Genomic DNA, 20,892 nt, shown 5'->3' on the forward strand with positions numbered 1-20,892 from the left:
ATCCTATTAAAATCGGCCTTCCCCCAATTTAGAACCTTTATTTCCGGCCCCTCCCTGTCCTTTTCCATGACCACCTTAAATCTCACCGAATTATGGTCACTGTCACCAAAGTGCTCACCGACTAGCACTTCTTCCACTTGGCCGGCCACATTCCCTAGAATTAGGTCCAGTACCGCCCCCTCTCTTGTAGGACTTTCTACATGCTGGCTCAAAAAGCTCTCCTGGATGCACGTTAAGAATTTTGTACCCTCTAAGCCTTTTACACTCTGAGTATCCCAGTTAATATTGGGGAAGTTGAAATCCCCCACTATTATTACCCTATTATTTGCACAATTTTCTGAGATTTGCCTACATATCTGTTCCTCGATCTCCCCCTGACTGTTTGGGGGCCTATAGTACACTCCCATCAAAGTGCTTGCCCCCTTTTTGTTTTTAAGCTCCACCCATATGGCCTCATTAGAGGAACCTGCTAATATATCATCCCTCCTTATGGCAGTAATTGATTCTTTAATTAATATTGCGACCCCCCCCTCCTCTTATACCTCCCCCTCTGTCTCGCCTGAAGATTCTGTACCCCGGAATATTGAGCTGCCAGTCTTGCCCCTCCCTCAACCATGACTCTGTGACAGCAACAATATCATACTCCCATGTGTTTATCAACACCTTCAGTTCATCCACCTTATTCGCAAGACTCCTTGCATTAAAATAGATGCCATCCAGCCTTGCCCTCACATATTTGCCCTGTCTTCCAAGCTGACTTGTTTTTTTCTCTATATTTGGCTGCACATCACCCCCTATTGTAGCTCCACTCTGTATCCCATCCCCCTGCCAAGTTAGTTTAAACCCCCCCCAACAGTGCTGGCAAACCTCCCCGCAAGGATATTTGTCCCGCTGTGGTTCAGGTGCAACCCGTCCGACTTGTACAAGTCCCACCTTCCCCAGAAGCAGGCCCAGTGATCCAGGAAACTGAAACCCTCCCTCCTGCACCAACTCTTTAGCCACGCATTCATCTGTTCTATCCTCCTATTTCTATACTCACTAGCCCGTGGCACTGGGAGTAATCCAGAGATTACAACCTTTGAGGTCCTGCATCAAGAATTTAGGGAGCTCGGTAGCAGATTAAAGAGCAGGACAGTCAATGCGGACTGTCCCATTAATTGTACAGACGGTCAATGCGGAGGGTGAGCAGGCAGAGGTCGTGGTCCACATTGGGACCAACGACATAGGTAGGAAGGGAGATGAGGTCCTGCATCAAGAATTTAGGGAGCTAGGTAGCAGATTAAAGAGCAGGACCTCATCTCCCTTCCTATCTATGTCGTTGGTCCCAATGTGGACCACGACCTCTGCCTGCTCACCCTCCGCATTGACCGTCTGTACAATTAATGGGACAGTCCGCATTGACTGTCCGTACAATTGACGGGACACTCCGCATTGACTGTCTGTACAATTAATGGGACACTCCGCATTGACTGTCTGTACAATTAATGGGACACTCCACATTGACCGTCTGTACAATTAATGGGACACTCCACATTGACTGTCTGTACAATTAATGGGACACTCCACATTGACTGTCTGTACAATTAATGGGACACTCCGCATTGACTGTCTGTACAATTAATGGGACACTCCACATTGACCGTCTGTACAATTAATGGGACACTCCACATTGACCGTCTGTACAATTAATGGGACAGTCCGCATTGACTGTCTGTACAATTAATGGGACACTCCGCATTGACTGTCTGTACAATTGACGGGACACTCCGCATTGACCGTCTGTACAATTAAAGGGACACTACACATTGACTGTACAATTAATGGGACACTCCGCATTGACTGTCTGTACAATTAAAGGGACACTCCGCATTGACTGTCTGTACAATTAATGGGACACTCCACATTGACTGTACAATTAATGGGACACTCCGCATTGACTGTCTGTACAATTAAAGGGACACTCTGCATTGACTGTCTGTACAATTAACGGGACACTCCACATTGACTGTACAATTAATGGGACAGTCCGCATTGACTGTACAATTAATGGGACACTCCACATTGACTGTCTGTACAATTGACGGGACACTCCGCATTGACTGTCTGTACAATTAAAGGGACACTACACATTGACTGTACAATTAATGGGACACTCCGCATTGACTGTCTGTACAATTAAAGGGACACTCCGCATTGACTGTCTGTACAATTAAAGGGACACTACACATTGACTGTACAATTAAAGGGACATTCCGCATTGACTGTCTGTACGATTAATGCGACACTCCGCATTGACCGTCTGTACAATTAACGGGACACTCCGCATTGACTGTCTGTACAATTAAAGGGACACTCCGCATTGACCGTCTGTGGAATTAATGGGACACTCCGCATTGACTGTCTGTACAATTAACGGGACACTCCGCATTGACTGTCTGTACAATTAAAGGGACACTCCGCATTGACTGTCTGTACAATTAAAGGGACACTCCGCATTGACTGTCTGTACAATTAAAGGGACACTACACATTGACTGTACAATTAACGGGACACTCTGCATTGACTGTCTGTACAATTAAAGGGACACTCCACATTGACTGTACAATTAATGGGACACTCCGCATTGACTGTCTGTACAATTGACGGGACACTCAGCATTGACTGTCTGTACAATTAAAGGGACACTCCGCATTGACTGTCTGTACAATTGACGGGACACTCCACATTGACCGTCTGTACAATTAATGGGACACTCCGCATTGACCGTCTGTACAATTAATGGGACACTCCGCATTGACTGTCTGTACGATAAACGGGACACTCCACATTGACCGTCTGTACAATTAATGGGACACTCCGCATTGACTGTCTGTACAATTAAAGGGACACTACACATTGACTGTACAATTAATGGGACACTCCGCATTGACCGTCTGTACAATTAAAGGGACACTACACATTGACTGTACAATTAATGGGACACTCCGCATTGACCGTCTGTACAATTAATGGGACACTCCGCATTGACTGTCTGTACAATTAAAGGGACACTCCGCATTGACTGTACAATTAAAGGGACACTCCGCATTGACTGTCTGTACAATCCACGGGACACTCCGCATTGACTGTCTGTACAATTAAAGGGACACTCTGCATTGACTGTCTGTACAATTAAAGGGACACTCCGCATTGACTGTCTGTACAATTAATGGGACACTACACATTGACAGAACAATTAATGGGACACTCTACAATGACTGTCGGTACAATTGACGGGACTTTCCGCATTGACTGCCTGTACATTTAAAGGGACACTCTGCATTGATTGTACAATTGACGGGACACTCTGCATTGACAGTACAATTAAAGGGACACTCTGCATTGACTGTCTGTACCATTAACAGGACACTCCACATTGACTGTCGGTACAATTAACAGGAATTTCTGCATTGACTGCCTGTACAATTAACGGGAATTTCTGCATTGACTGTCGGTGCAATTCATGGGACACTCCACATTGACTGTCTGTACAATTAATGGGACACTCCACATTGACTGTACAATTATAGGGAGACTGTGCATTGACTGTACAATTAACGGGACACTCCGCATTGACTGTACAATTATAGGGAGACTGTGCATTGACTGTACAATTAATGGGACACTCCGCATTGACTGTACAATTAAAGGGACACTCTGCATTGACTGTCTGTACAATTAATGGGACTTTCCGCATTGACTGTCTGTACAATTTATGGGACACTCCACAATGACTGTCTGTACTATTAATGGGACACTGTACATTGACTGTCTGTACTATTAACGGGACACTGTACATTTACTGTCTGTACAATTACCGGGACACTGTACATTGACTGTCTGTACAATTAACGGGACACTCCACGTTGACTGTACAATTAAAGGGACACTGTGCATTGACTGTACAATTAATGGGACACTCCGCATTGACTGTGTACAATTAACGGGACACTCCGCATTGACTGTCTGTACAATTAAAGGAACACTCCACATTGACTGCCTGTACAATTAACGGGACACTACGCATTGACAGAACAATTAAAGCGACACTCTGCATTGACTGTCTGTACAATTAACGGGACACTACGCATTGACAGAACAATTAAAGCGACACTCCGCATTGACTGTCTGTACAATTAACGGGACTTTCCACATTGACTGTCTGTACAATTAACAGGACATTCCACATTGACTGTACAATTAAAGGGACACTCCGCCTTGACTGTCTGTACAATTAAAGGGACACTCCGCCTTGACTGTCTGTACAATTAATGGGACACTCCACATTGACTGTCTGTACAATTAATGGGACACTCCGCATTGACTGTCTGTACAATTAACGGGACACTGTACATTGACTGTACAATTATAGGGAGACTGTGCATTGACTGTACAATTAAAGGAACACTCCGCATTGACTGCCTGTACAATTAACGGGACACTACGCATTGACAGAACAATTAAAGCGACACTCTGCATTGACTTCCTGTACAATTAACGGGACACTACGCATTGACAGAACAATTGAAGCGACACTCTGCATTGACTGTCTGTACAATTAACGGGACTTTCCACATTGACTGTCTGTACAATTAACAGGACATTCCACATTGACTGTACAATTAAAGGGACACTCCGCCTTGACTGTCTGTACAATTAAAGGGACACTCCGCCTTGACTGTCTGTACAATTAATGGGACACTCCACATTGACTGTCTGTACAATTAATGGGACACTCCGCATTGACTGTCTGTACAATTAACGGGACACTGTACATTGACTGTACAATTATAGGGAGACTGTGCATTGACTGTACAATTAACGGGACACTCCGCATTGACTGTACAATTATAGGGAGACTGTGCATTGACTGTACAATTAATGGGACACTCCGCATTGACTGTCTGTACAATTAATGGGACACTCCACATTGACTGTACAATTATAGGGAGACTGTGCATTGACTGTACAATTAACGGGACACTCCGCATTGACTGTACAATTATAGGGAGACTGTGCATTGACTGTACAATTAATGGGACACTCCGCATTGACTGTACAATTAAAGGGACACTCTGCATTGACTGTCTGTACAATTAATGGGAATTTCCGCATTGACTGTCTGTACAATTTAAGGGACACGCCACAATGACTGTCTGTACAATTAACGGGGCACTGTACATTGACACTCTGTACTATGAACAGGAATCTATGCATTGACTGTCTGTACAATTAACAGGACACTGTGCATTGACTGTACTATTAACAGGACACTGTGCATTGACTGTCTGTACTATTAATGGGACACTGTACATTTACTGTCTGTACAATTACCGGGACACTGTACATTGACTGTCTGTACAATTAACGGGACACTGTACATTGACTGTCTGTACAATTAACAGGACACTGTGCATTGACTGTACTATTAACGAGACACTGTACATTGACTGTCTGTACTATTAACAGGACACTGTGCATTGACTGTCTGTACTATTAACGGGACACTGTGCATTGACTGTCTGTACTATTAACAGGACACTGTGCATTGACTGTACTATTAACGAGACACTGTACATTGACTGTCTGTACTATTAACGGGACACTGTACATTGACTGTCTGTACTATTCACGGGGCACTGTACATTGACTGTCTGTACAATTAACGGGACACTGTACATTGACACTCTGTACTATTAACGGGACACTATGCATTGACTGTCTGTACAATTAACGGGACACTGTACATTGACTATCTGTACAATAAATGGGACACTGAACATTGACTGTCTGTACAATTAACAGGACACTGTGCATTGACTGTACTATTAACGAGACACTGTGCATTGACTGTCTGTACTATTAATGGGACACTGAACATTGACTGTCTGTACAATTAACAGGACACTGTGCATTGACTGTACTATTAACGAGACACTGTGCATTGACTGTCTGTACTATTAACGGGACACTGTGCATTGACTGTCTGTCCAATTAATGGGACACTGTACATTGACTGTCTGTACTATTAACGGGACACTGTGCATTGACTGTACTATTAACGAGACACTGTGCATTGACTGTCTGTACTATTAACGGGACACTGCATTGACTGTCTGTACTATTAACAGAGCACTGTACATTGACTATCTGTACAATTAATGGGACACTGTACATTGACTATCTGTACTATTAACGGGACACTGTACATTGACTGTACAATTAACAGGACACTGTGCATTGACTGTACTATTAACGAGACACTGCATTGACTGTCTGTACTATTAACGGGACACTGTGCATTGACTGTACTATTAACGAGACACTGTGCATTGACTGTCTATACTATTAACGAGACACTGTGCATTGACTGTCTATACTATTAACGGGACACTGTGCATTGACTGTCTGTACTATTAACAGGGCACTGTACATTGACTATCTGTACAATTAATGGGACACTGTACATTGACTGTCTGTACAATTAACGGGGCACTGTACATTGACTGTCTGTACAATTAACAGGACACTGTGCATTGACTGTCTGTACTATTAATGGGATACTGTACATTGACTGTCTGTACTATTAACGGTACACTGTTCATTGACTGTCTGTACTATTAACGGGACACTGTACATTGACAGTCTGTACTATTAACGGGACACTGTGCATTGACTGTCTGTACTGTTAACGGGACACTGTTCATTGACTGTCTGTACTATTAACGGGACACTGTACATTGACAGTCTGTACTATTAACGGGACACTGTACATTGACAGTCTGTACTATTAACGGGACACTGTACATTGACTGTCTGTACTATTAACGGGACACTGTACATTGACAGTCTGTACTATTAACGGGACACTGTGCATTGACTGTCTGTACTATTAACGGGACACTGTGCATTGACAGTCTGTACTATTAATGGGACACTGTACATTGACAGTCTGTACTATTAATGGGACACTGTGCATTGACAGTCTGTACTATTAATGGGACACTGTACATTGACTGTCTGTACTATTAACGGGTCACTGTATATTGACTGTACTATTAATGGGACACTGTATATTGGCTGTCTGTACTATTAATGGGACACTGTATATTGACTGTACTATTAATGGGACACTGTGCATTGACTGTCTGTACTATTAATGGGACACTGTATATTGACTGTACTATTAATGGGACACTGTATATTGACTGTAATATTAATGGGACACTGTGCATTGACTGTCTGTACTATTAATGGGACACTGTATATTGACTGTACTATTAATGGGACACTGTATATTGACTGTACTATTAACGGGACACTGTATATTGACTGTCTACTATTAACGGGGCACTGTTTATTGACTGTCTGTACTATTAACGGGATACTGTATATTGACTGTCCGTACTATTAACGGGACACTGTACATTGACTGTCTGTACTATTAACGGGACACTGTACATTGACTGTCTGTACTATTAACGGGACACTGTACATTGACTGTCTGTACTATTAACGGGATACTGTATATTGACTGTCTGTACTATTAACGGGACACTGTACATTGACTGTCTGTACTATTAACGGGGCACTGTATATTGACTGTACAATTAACGGGACACTGTACATTGACTGTCTGTACTATTAATGGGACACTGTACATTGACTGTCTGTACTATTAACGGGGCACTGTATATTGACTGTACTATTAACGGGACACTGTATATTGACTGTACTATTAACGGGGCACTGTATATTGACTGTACAATTAATGGGACACTGTACATTGACTGTCTGTACTATTAACGGGACACTGTATATTGACTGTACTATTAACAGGACACTGTACATTGACTGTCTGTACTATTAACGGGGCACTGTATATTGACTGTACTATTAACGGGACACTGTACATTGACTGTCTGTACTATTAACGGGACACTGTATATTGACTGTCTGTACAATTAACGGGACACTGTGCATTGACTGTCTGTACTATTAACCGGGCACTGTATATTGACTGTCTGTACTATTAACGGGACACTGTATATTGACTGTCTGTACAATTAACGGGACACTGTGCATTGACTGTCTGTACTATTAACCGGGCACTGTATATTGACTGTCTGTACTATTAACGGGACACTGTTTATTGACTGTCTGTACTATTAACCGGGCACTGTATATTGACTGTCTGCCTCCTGCACTGCTCTTTAATGATGACTACAATTCTGAAATGAGTTGATATTTTCTATCGATCTTGGTGATGGGCCAATGCCCATAGTGCATGACTAAAGATTGACCAGAGTGGAAGACAAGCTCTGCCGAGATCTCCCTGCTGTGGTTTGGACTTTTACCCCAAATTTTCTCTTATGTTCAGCAGCACAAGCCCTCTGACACTTCAGAAAGTGATTGAATGAACACTATCAGATTGTGGTGTGGGCTCGAAACTCTGCAAAGAGACAGATAAGCAAAACCATGTGACACTGCAGTTGATTATATTAGTTCACCTTGATACAGAAATGCACACAGCACAACCCTGCACTCATTCTTGTGAGAATACGAGACCTCAGTCTGCACCTGCAGCTTCATTGATCCAATGAAATCATTGGAAATGAATTTCAGGTGATTTCGGGCCCGGGTGTCTGGTCCCGTAATACCAGTTGTGCACCCAGATGGCAAGTTTAAAATCCATCCCATGGTGATTTAGCAGATCCTCTGTCTCTGGCCTCTCTCAGTGCCCTCGGAAATAAAAAAAAACGACAGCAAGGTTGTCTGAGCTATGCTTTACACTCTCTTCAAAGTTCAACCAAGAGCAAAGGAAATCAAATGTGCATCTCTCACACTTTCATCGGACAGTCAAATGTCAACAGGATTTCAAACGTGAGATATTTGCTGGCCAGAGGGATCCGCCTGATAATTATATGTACAGCTGTAGGGGAATATGTTCTGAGGCACCAATTGAACACCCCAACAGGGGCAGCATCCCACCCAGTAGATGCTGGATTCAAAGCCATTTTTTATACTCATTCATGGGATGTGGGCGTCGCTGGCGAGGCCGGCATTTATTGCCCATCCCTAATTGCCCTTGAGAAGGTGGTAGTGAGCCGCCTTCTTGAACCGCTGCAGTCCGTGTGGTGACGGTTCTCCCACAGTGCTGTTAGGAAGGGAGTTCCAGGATTTTGACCCAGCGACAATGAAGGAACGGCGATATATTTCCAAGTTGGGATGGTGTGTGACTTGAAGGGGAACGTGCAGGTGGTGTTGTTCCCATGTACCTGCTGCTCTTGTCCTTCTAGGTGGTAGAGGTCGCGGGTTTGGGAGGTGCTGTTGAAGAAGCCTTGGCGAGTTGCTGCAGTGCATCCTGTGGATGGTGCACACTGCAGCCACGGTGCGCCGGTGGTGAAGGGAGTGAATGTTTAGTGTGGTGGATGGGGTGCCAATCAAGTGGACTGCTTTATCTTGGATGGTGTCGAGCTTCTTGAGTATTGTTGGAGCTGCACTCATCCAGGCAAGTGGAGAGTATTCCATCACACTCCTGACTTGTGCCTTGTAGATGGTGGAAAGGCTTTGGGGAGTCAGGAGGTGAGTCACTCGCCACAGAATACCCAGCCTCTGACCTGCTCTTGCAGCCACAGTATTTATATGGCTGGTCCAGTTAAGTTTCTGGTCAATGGTGACTCCCAGAATGTTGATGGTGGGGGATTCGGTGATGGTAATGCCGTTGAATGTCAAGGGGAGGTGGTCATTGCCTGGCACTTGACTGGCGTGAATGTTACTTGCCACTTATCAGCCCAAGCCTGGATGTTGTCCAGGTCTTGCTGCATGCGGGCTCAGACTGCTTCATTATCTGAGGGGTTGCGAATGGAACTGAACACTGTGCAATCGTCAGCGAACATCCCCATTTCTGACCTTATGATGGAGGGTAGGTTATTGATGAAGCAGCTGAAGATGGTTGGGCCTAGGACACTGCCCTGAGGAACTCCTGCAGTAATGTCCTGTGGCTGAGATGATTGGCCTCCAACAACCACTACCACCTTCCTTTGCGCTAGGTATGTCTCCAGCCACTGGAGAGTTATCCCCCTATCCGATAGAATCACTCTGGATTCAATAAATAAAGCCAGCAGGTAAATAAGGCTGCAATTAAAGCATTGAAGAAAGACATTTTTTATCATCCCTTATCACACCTCATGTCCAATGAACTGTTCAAAGTGCAGTCACTGTTGTTATGTAGGCAAATGTGGCAGCCAGTTTGTGCACAGCAAAACCAACAGCTGGGATTTCCTGATCCTGCTCACTATCTCGTGAGCCCTGATGGGAAACCCATGCCCTTCCAGCCTGGGAAACCTCCACTGTTTAGGCTCTGACATGAGGATTGCCTCGTTGGGCACGAGGAGGGCGCATGGCACCTGCAAAACCGAATCCCAGCAAGGAGTTGATTCATTTAAGTGTCAGTCACAGCTCAGCGGGTAGCACTCTCACCTCTGAGTCAGAGCTCGTGGGTTCAAGTCCCAGTCCAGAGATTTAAGAACATAATCCAGGCTCACACTCCTGTACAGTACTGAGGGAGCGCTACACTGTCGGAGGGGCAGTACTGAGGGAGTGCTGCACTGTCGGAGGGTCAGTACTGAGGGAGAGCTGCACTGTCGGAGGGTCAGTACTGAGGGAGCGCTGTACTGTCGGAGGGTCAGTACTGAGGGAGTGCTGCACTGTCGGAGGGTCAGTACTGAGGGAGAGCTGTACTGTCCGAGGGTCAGTACTGAGGGAGCGCTGCACTGTCGGAGGGTCAGTACTGAGGGAGTGCTGGACTGTCGGAGGATCAGTACTGAGGGAGTGCTGCACTTTCGGAGGGGCAGCACTGAGGGAGTGCTGCACTTTCGGAGGGTCAGGACTGAGGGAGCGCTGCACTGTCGCAGGGTCAGTACTGAGGGAGTGCTGCACTGTCGGAGGGTCAGTCCTGAGGGAGTGCTGCACTGTCAGAGGGTCAGTACTGAGGGAGCGCTGCACTGTCGGAGGGTCAGTACTGAAGGAGCGCTGCACTGTCGGAGGGGCAGTACTGAGGGAGCGCTGCACTGTCAGAGGGTCAGTACTGAGGGAGCGCTGCACTGTCGGAGGGTCAGTACTGAGGGAGTGCTGCACTTTAGGAGGGTCGGTACTGAGGGAGTTCTGCCCGGTGTCCTGGGCCAATACCTATCCTTAACCAATATCAATAAAGTCATGATGTGGAGATGCCGGTGATGGACTGGGGTTGAAAATTGTAAACAATTTTACAACACCAAGTTATAGTCCAGCAATTTTATTTTAAATTCACAAGCTTTCGGAGGCTTCCTCCTTCCTCAGGTAAATGTTCAGGAGCTCCTCGAAGCCTACGCATTTATACATATAGAACAATACATGGTGTTTACAGAATGCCCCTGCAACTGCCCGTTGCCAAGGCAATCACCGTGTTCAGACAGAGAGGTGTCACCTGCAGAACCCCCGAATACACATTCAACAAAAAAACAAACAGGAAAAAAAAACAGAGAGAGGCAGAAACATCCGGAAGGCAGAGAAAGCCAGCAAATGACCCATTATATTAAAAACAGATAACATTTGTTCGCTGGTGGGGTAACGTGTAGCGTGACATGAACCCAAGATCCCGGTTGAGGCCGTCCTCATGGGTGCGGAACTTGGCTATCAATTTCTGCTCGACGATTTTGCGTTGTCGTGTGTCTCGAAGGCCGCCTTGGAGTACGCTTACCCGAAGGTCGGTGGATGAATGTCCATGACTGCTGAAGTGTTCCCCGACTGGGAGGGAACCCTCCTGTTTGGCGATTGTTGCGCGGTGTCCGTTCATCCGTTGTCGCAGCGTCTGCATGGTCTCGCCAATGTACCATGCTCTGGGGCATCCTTTCCTGCAACGTATGAGGTAGACAACGTTGGCCGAGTCACAGGAGTATGAACCATGCACCTGGTGGGTGGTGTCCTCTCGTGTGATGGTGGTATCTCTGTTGATGATCTGGCATGTCTTGCAGAGGTTACCGTGGCAGGGTTGTGTGGTGTCGTGGACGCTGTTCTCCTGAAAGCTGGGTAATTTGCTGCGAACGATGGTCTGTTTGAGGTTGGGTGGCTGTTTAAAGGCGAGTAGTGGAGGTGTGGGGATGGCCATAGCGAGGTGTTTGTCCTCATTGATGACATGTTGAAGGCTGCGGAGAACATGGCGTAGTTTCTCCGCTCCGGGGAAGTACTGGACGACAAATAGATCCCCTATGGACAGGCCCTGCGAATACACAGGGTCTGCTCAGACGAGGAGGAACGCGATGGACACCTACAGACGCTGTAAGACGCCCTAGTAAGAACGGGATATGACGCTCGACTCATCGATCGACAGTTCCGACGGGCCACAGCAAAAAATCGCATAGACCTCCTCAGGAGACTAACACGGGACGCAACCAACAGAGTACCCTTTGTCGTCCAGTACTTTCCCGGAGCGGAGAAACTACGCCATGTTCTCCGCAGCCTTCAACATGTCATCAATGAGGACAAACACCTCGCTATGGCCATCCCCACACCTCCACTACTCGCCTTTAAACAGCCACCCAACCTCAAACAGACCATCGTTTGCAGCAAATTACCCAGCTTTCAAGAGAACAGCGTCCACGACACCACACAACCCTGCCACGGTAACCTCTGCAAGACATGCCAGATCATCGACACAGATACCACCATCACACGAGAGGACACCACCCACCAGGTGCATGGTTCATACTCCTGTGACTCGGCCAACGTTGTCTACCTCATACGTTGCAGGAAAGGATGCCCCAGAGCATGGTACATCGGCGAGACCATGCAGACACTGCGACAACAGATGAACGGACACCGCGCAACAATCGCCAGACAGGAGGGTTCCCTCCCAGTCGGGGAACACTTCAGCAGTCATGGACATTCATCCACCGATCTTCGGGTAAGCGTACTCCAAGGCGGCCTTCGAGACACACGACAACGCAAAATCGTCGAGCAGAAATTGATAGCCAAGTTCCGCACCCATGAGGACGGCCTCAACCGGGATCTTGGGTTCATGTCACGCTACACGTTACCCCACCAGCGAACAAATGTTATCTGTTTTTAATATAATGGGTCATTTGCTGGCTTTCTCTGCCTTCCGGATGTTTCTGCCTCTCTCTGTTTTTTTTTCCTGTTTGTTTTTTTGTTGAATGTGTATTCGGGGGTTCTGCAGGTGACACCTCTCTGTCTGAACACGGTGATTGCCTTGGCAACGGGCAGTTGCAGGGGCATTCTGTAAACACCATGTATTGTTCTATATGTATAAATGCGTAGGCTTCGAGGAGCTCCTGAAACATTTACCTGAGGAAGGAGGAAGCCTCCGAAAGCTTGTGAATTTAAAATAAAATTGCTGGACTATAACTTGGTGTTGTAAAATTGTTTACAAATATCAATAAAACAGATGATCTGGTCATTATCACATTGCTGTTTGTGGGATCTTGCTGTGCACAAGTTGCCTGCCACATTATAACAGCGACTTCAAAAGCACTTCATTGGTTGTAAAGCACTTTAGGATGTCCAGAAGTGGTGAAAGGGGCTGAGGAAACGCAAGGTCTTTCTTTGTTCTTTCATTAAGGAGAGGACGGGAGATAACGGCCAGGATGCAGAATGCTGACAATATGGAGAAGGAAAGTTGATGGAGCCTCTTAAGCCCGTAGGTGGGCTGCTATCAGCTGCTGGCTCACAGCAGCCCTGGCAATGGCCACTCAGTCACGGCTGGGGTACGGGTGAGAGAGGCGGGGTACTGGCGGGACTGGTACCCTTGGGGACAGAAACCACGCCACTGCAGATTGTACGTCATACCTGGATGTGCTGAGCTGTGCCTCAACCGACCTGTGGTGCTGCAATCCCCAGTGTCAGTGCTCGATACCCATTCTGCCCATACGAATGGTCGGTTAGCTGTGGTGTTCTGGGGTGACCGCACCGGGCCTTCTGTACTCAATCTCACTGTTTCTTCCCCCAGACCGCCCGAACGTGGAAGACCACGAGCTGGTGGATAGGCTGCGGCAGCCCTACGTCGAGGCTCTCCACTCCTACATACGGATAAAGAGACCGAACGTGAGTGAAGGAGGCTGGGTCTGGACCATCGGATCCACCATCCTCCATTTCATTACAGAGTATCGGCGTTAAATACAGGCAATACGAGCTCGCCCTTCACCATTCCAATAATTACTGCAGTGAACCCCGAACCCTGAATATCTCACCTCGCACATCAACGAGAGCCACAACGATGGCCATCATTATACATATTAGAAAATATCACTCCGTAAAGCCCCACCTCGACCTCCATTCCCAGTCTGACCAGTCCAGGGCCCCCACCCAGGGGTCTGACAATCTCCATTCCCAGTATGACCAGTCCAGGGCCCCCACCCAGGGGTCTGACTATCTCCATTCCCAGTCTGACCAGTCCAGGGCCCCCACCCAGGGATCTGACTATCTCCATTCCCAGTCTGACCAGTCCAGGGCCCCCACCCAGGGGTCTGACTACCTCCATTCCCAGTATGACCAGTCCAGGGCCCCCACCCAGGGGTCTGACTATCTCCATTCCCAGTATGACCAGTCTAGGGCCCCCACCCAGGGGTCTGACTATCTCCATTCCCAGTATGACCAGTCCAGGGCCCCCACCCAGGGGTCTGACTATCTCCATTCCCAGTATGACCAGTCCAGGGCCCCCACCCAGGGGTGTGACTATCTCCATTCCCAGTATGACCAGTCCAGGGCCCCCACCCAGGGGTCTGACTATCTCCATTCCCAGTATGACCAGTCCAGGGCCCCCACCCAGGGGTCTGACTACCTCCATTCCCAGTATGACCAGTCCAGGGCCCCCACCCAGGGGTCTGACAATCTCCATTCCCAGTCTGACCAGTCCAGGGCCCCCACCCAGGGGTCTGACAATCTCCATTCCCAGTATGACCAGTCCAGGACCCCCACCCAGGGGTCTGACTACCTCCATTCCCAGTATGACCAGTCTAGGGCCCCCACCCAGGGGTCTGACTATCTCCATTCCCAGTATGACCAGTCCAGGGCCCCCACCCAGGGGTCTGACTATCTCCATTCCCAGTATGACCAGTCCAGGGCCCCCACCCAGGGGTCTGACTATCTCCATTCCCAGTATTGACCAGCACTGCCCTGCCCTTACCTTTGAAGTGCTGAGTGTCCAGTGATCATACTCACTCCGCACCGTCTCTCTGTTGCAGGACCACCTGATGTTCCCGCGGATGCTGATGAAGCTGGTTTGCCTGCGGACTCTGAGCAGCGTCCATTCCGAGCAAGTCTTTGCACTACGACTTCAGGATAAAAAATTGCCGCCCCTCCTTTCAGAAATCTGGGACGTCCACGAATGACCCCCGAGCTCCAACCCCCTCCCCCCTCCCCCCCCTCCCACTTTCCCGCGGACGGTCACTCGGTGTGGCCTTCCCAATGTGTGCGTCACCGTGCGGGGCTCGTCTGACAGAGCCAGACACACCGTCTCGAGTAAGAAACTTCCCTCAGTGTCAACTGGGTGGGGCGGGGGGGTTGGAAATAAAACCAATTGAGGAAGGGGTCAGTTCACAGGAGTTGCAAAGAGCACCGACCGCAATCATCAATGCAACAGTCTGACGGTGTCCAGGCGCTTGGTGGGGATTTTCTGTGCTGGATCTGGAGAGGTCCCATTTTGCAAAGCTTTGTTTTTAACTTGTTAACAGTGGGTACCTGGCTGTCTGTTTATGTTTGTTGTACCAATCTTTAACCAACTGGCTTTAGTTTCACGTTGTGGTGTCTCTGTGCGCTGGGACCCGCCGGGACAGGCTGGTATCAGTCTGGGAGCAGCATGACCTGAAACCGGTGCCAGGAGCAGGAGAGGCAGCAGCTCCTGTGTTTGTGACGGGGGGGCGCTCTCACCGGCTCCGGGGGGTCACCTGAGGGAATGCACTTTGTCAGTGAATGGCAGCAGGACAGCGAGGGAGCGCACAGACATCTATCACTGGGAGACCTGCGGCCGAGGAATGAAGGCCGCTGGGTGTGCCTCTACACATCTTTATATTTGTACTAATGCACTAAAACCAAAATGACAACTCACTCAAATTGCTATCTGTTTACAGTGTCTGTCTGTCCCAGACTATAACTCACACGAGAGTATCTGTTATTCTATATATAAACCCCCCGAACCCCTCGATTAGATTCCAGCCTGTAACTCACTCCCGGGTATCTGTTATTCTATATATAAACCCCCCGAACCCCTCGATTAGATTCCAGCCTGTAACTCACTCCCGGGTATCTGTTATTCTATATATAAACCCACCGAACCCCTCGATTAGATTCCAGCCTGTAACTCACTCCCGGGTATCTGTTATTCTATATATAAACCCCCCGAACCCCTCGATTAGATTCCAGTCTGTAACTCACTCCCGGGTATCTGTTATTCTATATATAAACCCCCCGAACCCCTCGATTAGATTCCAGTCTGTAACTCACTCCCGGGTATCTGTTATTCTATATATAAACCCCCCGAACCCCTCGATTAGATTCCAGTCTGTAACTCACTCCCGGGTATCTGTTATTCTATATATAAACCCCCCGAACCCCTCGATTAGATTCCAGCCTGTAACTCACTCCCGGGTATCTGTTATTCTGTATATAAACCACCCGAACCCCTCGATTAGATTCCAGTCTGTAACTCACTCCCGGGTATCTGTTATTCTATATATAAACCCCCCGAACCCCTCGATTAGATTCCAGCCTGTAACTCACTCCCGGGTATCTGTTATTCTATATATAAACCCCCCGAACCCCTCGATTAGATTCCAGCCTGTAACTCACTCCCGGGTATCTGTTATTCTATATATAAACCACCCGAACCCCTCAATGAGATTCCAGCCTGTAACTCACTCCCGGGTATCTGTTATTCTATATATAAACCCCCCGAACCCTTCAATTAGATTCCAGTCTGTAACTCACTCCCGGGTATCTGTTATTCTATATATAAACCACCCGAACCCCTCGATTAGATTCCAGCCTGTAACTCACTCCCGGGTATCTGTTATTCTATATATAAACCCCCCGAACCCCTCGATTAGATTCCAGCCTGTAACTCACTCCCGGGTATCTGTTATTCTATATATAAACCCCCCGAACCCCTCGATTAGATTCCAGCCTGTAACTCACCCCCGGGTATCTGTTATTCTATATATAAACCCCCCGAACCACTCGATTAGATTCCAGTCTGTAACTCACTCCCGGGTATCTGTTATTCTATATATAAACCCCCGAACCCCTCGATTAGATTCCAGCCTGTAACTCACTCCCGGGTATCTGTTATTCTATATATAAACCCCCCGAACCCCTCGATTAGATTCCAGCCTGTAACTCACTCCCGGGTATCTGTTATTCTATATATAAACCACCCGAACCCCTCGATTAGATTCCAGTCTGTAACTCACTCCCGGGTATCTGTTATTCTATATATAAACCCCCCGAACCCCTCGATTAGATTCCAGCCTGTAACTCACTCCCGGGTATCTGTTATTCTATATATAAACCACCCGAACCCCTCGATTAGATTCCAGTCTGTAACTCACTCCCGGGTATCTGTTATTCTATATATAAACCCCCCGAACCCCTCGATTAGATTCCAGCCTGTAACTCACTCCCGGGTATCTGTTATTCTATATATAAACCACCCGAACCCCTCGATTAGATTCCAGCCTGTAACTCACTCCCGGGTATCTGTTATTCTATATATAAACCACCCGAACCCCTCGATTAGATTCCAGCCTGTAACTCACTCCCGGGTATCTGTTATTATATATATAAACCCCCCGAACCCCTCGATTAGATTCCAGCCTGTAACTCACTCCCGGGTATCTGTTATTCTATATATAAACCCCCCGAACCCCTCGATTAGATTCCAGCCTGTAACTCACTCCCGGGTATCTGTTATTCTATATATAAACCCCCCGAACCACTCGATTAGATTCCAGTCTGTAACTCACTCCCGGGTATCTGTTATTCTATATATAAACCCCCGAACCCCTCGATTAGATTCCAGCCTGTAACTCACTCCCGGGTATCTGTTATTCTATATATAAACCCCCCGAACCCCTCGATTAGATTCCAGCCTGTAACTCACTCCCGGGTATCTGTTATTCTATATATAAACCACCCGAACCCCTCGATTAGATTCCAGTCTGTAACTCACTCCCGGGTATCTGTTATTCTATATATAAACCCCCCGAACCCCTCGATTAGATTCCAGCCTGTAACTCACTCCCGGGTATCTGTTATTCTATATATAAACCACCCGAACCCCTCGATTAGATTCCAGCCTGTAACTCACTCCCGGGTATCTGTTATTCTATATATAAACCACCCGAACCCCTCGATTAGATTCCAGTCTGTAACTCACTACTGGGTATCTGTTATTCTATATATAAACCACCCGAACCCCTCGATTAGATTCCAGCCTGTAACTCACTCCCGGGTATCTGTTATTATATATATAAACCCCCCGAACCCCTCGATTAGATTCCAGCCTGTAACTCACTCCCGGGTATCTGTTATTCTATATATAAACCCCCCGAACCCCTCGATTAGATTCCAGCCTGTAACTCACTCCCGGGTATCTGTTATTCTATATATAAACCCCCCGAACCACTCGATTAGAATCCAGTCTGTAACTCACTCCCGGGTATCTGTTATTCTATATATAAACCACCCGAACCCCTCGATTAGATTCCAGTCTGTAACTCACTCCCGGGTATCTGTTATTCTATATATAAACCACCCGAACCCCTCGATTAGATTCCAGCCTGTAATTCACTCCCGGGTATTTGTTATTCTATATATAAACCACCCGAACCCCTCGATTAGAATCCAGTCTGTAACTCACTCCCGGGTATCTGTTATTCTATATATAAACCACCCGAACCCCTCGATTAGATTCCAGCCTGTAACTCACACGAGAGTATCTGTTATTCTATATATAAACCACCCGAACCCCTCGATTAGATTCCAGTCTGTAACTCACTCCTGGGTATCTGTTATTCTATATATAAACCACCCGAGCCCCTCGATTAGATTCCAGCCTGTAACTCACTCCCGGGTATCTGTTATTCTATATATAAACCCCCCGAACCCCTCGATTAGATTCCAGCCTGTAACTCACTCCCGGGTATCTGTTATTCTATATATAAACCCCCCGAACCCCTCGATTAGATTCCTGCCTGTAACTCACTCCCGGGTATCTGTTATTCTATATATAAACCCCCCGAACCCCACGATTAGATTCCAGCCTGTAACTCACTCCCGGGTATCTGTTATTCTATATATAAACCACCCGAGCCCCTCGATTAGATTCCAGCCTGTAACTCACTCCCGGGTATCTGTTATTCTATATATAAACCCCCCGAACCCCTCGATTAGATTCCAGCCTGTAACTCACTCCCGGGTATCTGTTATTCTATATATAAACCCCCCGAACCCCTCGATTAGATTCCTGCCTGTAACTCACTCCCGGGTATCTGTTATTCTATATATAAACCCCCCGAACCCCTCGATTAGATTCCAGCCTGTAACTCACTCCCGGGTATCTGTTATTCTATATATAAACCCCCCGAACCCCTCGATTAGATTCCTGCCTGTAACTCACTCCCGGGTATCTGTTATTCTATATATAAACCACCTGAACCCCTCGATTAGATTCCAGCCTGTAACTCACTCCCGGGTATCTCTTCGAATGTTAGTAAACCACACTGCTTCACTGATGTCCTAACCCGGTCTGACCTGTACGTGACTCCAGTCCCACACTTATCTGCCACCACCAAACAGCTCCCATTTAAACAGCGCCTTTAATGTAGTAAAACGTCCCAAGGTGCTTCACAGGAGCGATTATCAAACAAAATTTGACACTGAGCCACATAAGGAGATATTAGGACAGGTGACCAAAAGCCTGGTCAAAGAGATAGGTTTTAAGGAGTGTCTTAAAGGAGTAGAGAGACAGAGAGGTTTAGGGAGGGAATTCCAGAGCTTAGAGCCGAGGCAGCTGAAGGCACGGCCACCAATGGTGGAGCGATTAAAATCGGGGATGGACAAGAGGCCAGAATTGGAGGAGGTTCCAGAGATCTCGGAGGGTTGTAGGGCTGGAGGAGGTTACAGAGATCTCGGAGGGTTGTAGGGCTGGAGGAGGTTACAGAGATCTCGGAGGGTTGTAGGGCTGGAGGAGGTTACAGAGATCTCGGAGGGTTGTAGGGCTGGAGGAGGTTACAGAGATCTCGGAAGGTTGTAGGGCTGGTGGAGGTTACAGAGATCTCGGAGGGTTGTAGGGCTGGAGGAGGTTACAGAGATCTCGGGGGGTTGTAGGGCTGGAGGAGGTTACAGAGATCTCGGAAGGTTGTAGGGCTGGTGGAGGTTACAGAGATCTCGGAGGGTCGTAGGGCTGGTGGAGGTTACAGAGATCTCGGAGGGTCGTAGGGCTGGAGGAGGTTACAGAGATCTCGGGGGGTTGTAGGGCTGGAGGAGGTTACAGAGATCTCGGAGGGTTGTAGGGCTGGAGGAGGTTACAGAGATCTCGGAAGGTTGTAGGGCTGGTGGAGGTTACAGAGATCTCGGAGGGTTGTAGGGCTGGAGGAGGTTACAGAGATCTCGGAGGGTCGTAGGGCTGGAGGAGGTTACAGAGATCTCAGAGGGTTGTAGGGCTGGAGGAGGTTAAACAGATAGGAAGGGGCGAGGCCATGGAGGGATTTGAAAAAAAGGATGAACATTTTAAAATCGAGGCATTCCCGGACCAGGAGCCAATGTCGGTCAGTGAGCACAGGGGGTGATGGGGGAACGGGA

At 47.5% G+C, this 20,892-nt stretch overlaps 1 protein-coding gene across 1 annotated transcript in view; it reads left to right on the forward strand.

The window, feature by feature from the left end:
• LOC137311571 (oxysterols receptor LXR-alpha-like) overlaps nt 1-16,140 on the forward strand; it is a gene marked incomplete at its 5' end in the record, with an annotated part of 94,443 nt that extends 78,303 nt beyond the window's left edge. Inside the window, 2 exons of the mRNA XM_067978703.1 lie at nt 14,045-14,139; nt 15,279-16,140. Coding sequence (XP_067834804.1) covers nt 14,045-14,139; nt 15,279-15,425 — 242 coding nt within the window. The remainder of the gene's footprint in view (nt 1-14,044; nt 14,140-15,278) is intronic.
• Nucleotides 16,141-20,892: the final 4,752 nt, after the last annotated feature.

This window comes from Heptranchias perlo, unplaced genomic scaffold (genome assembly GCF_035084215.1).
Source record: "Heptranchias perlo isolate sHepPer1 unplaced genomic scaffold, sHepPer1.hap1 HAP1_SCAFFOLD_360, whole genome shotgun sequence".
In the NCBI taxonomy this organism is placed as follows: Eukaryota; Metazoa; Chordata; class Chondrichthyes; order Hexanchiformes; family Hexanchidae; genus Heptranchias; species Heptranchias perlo.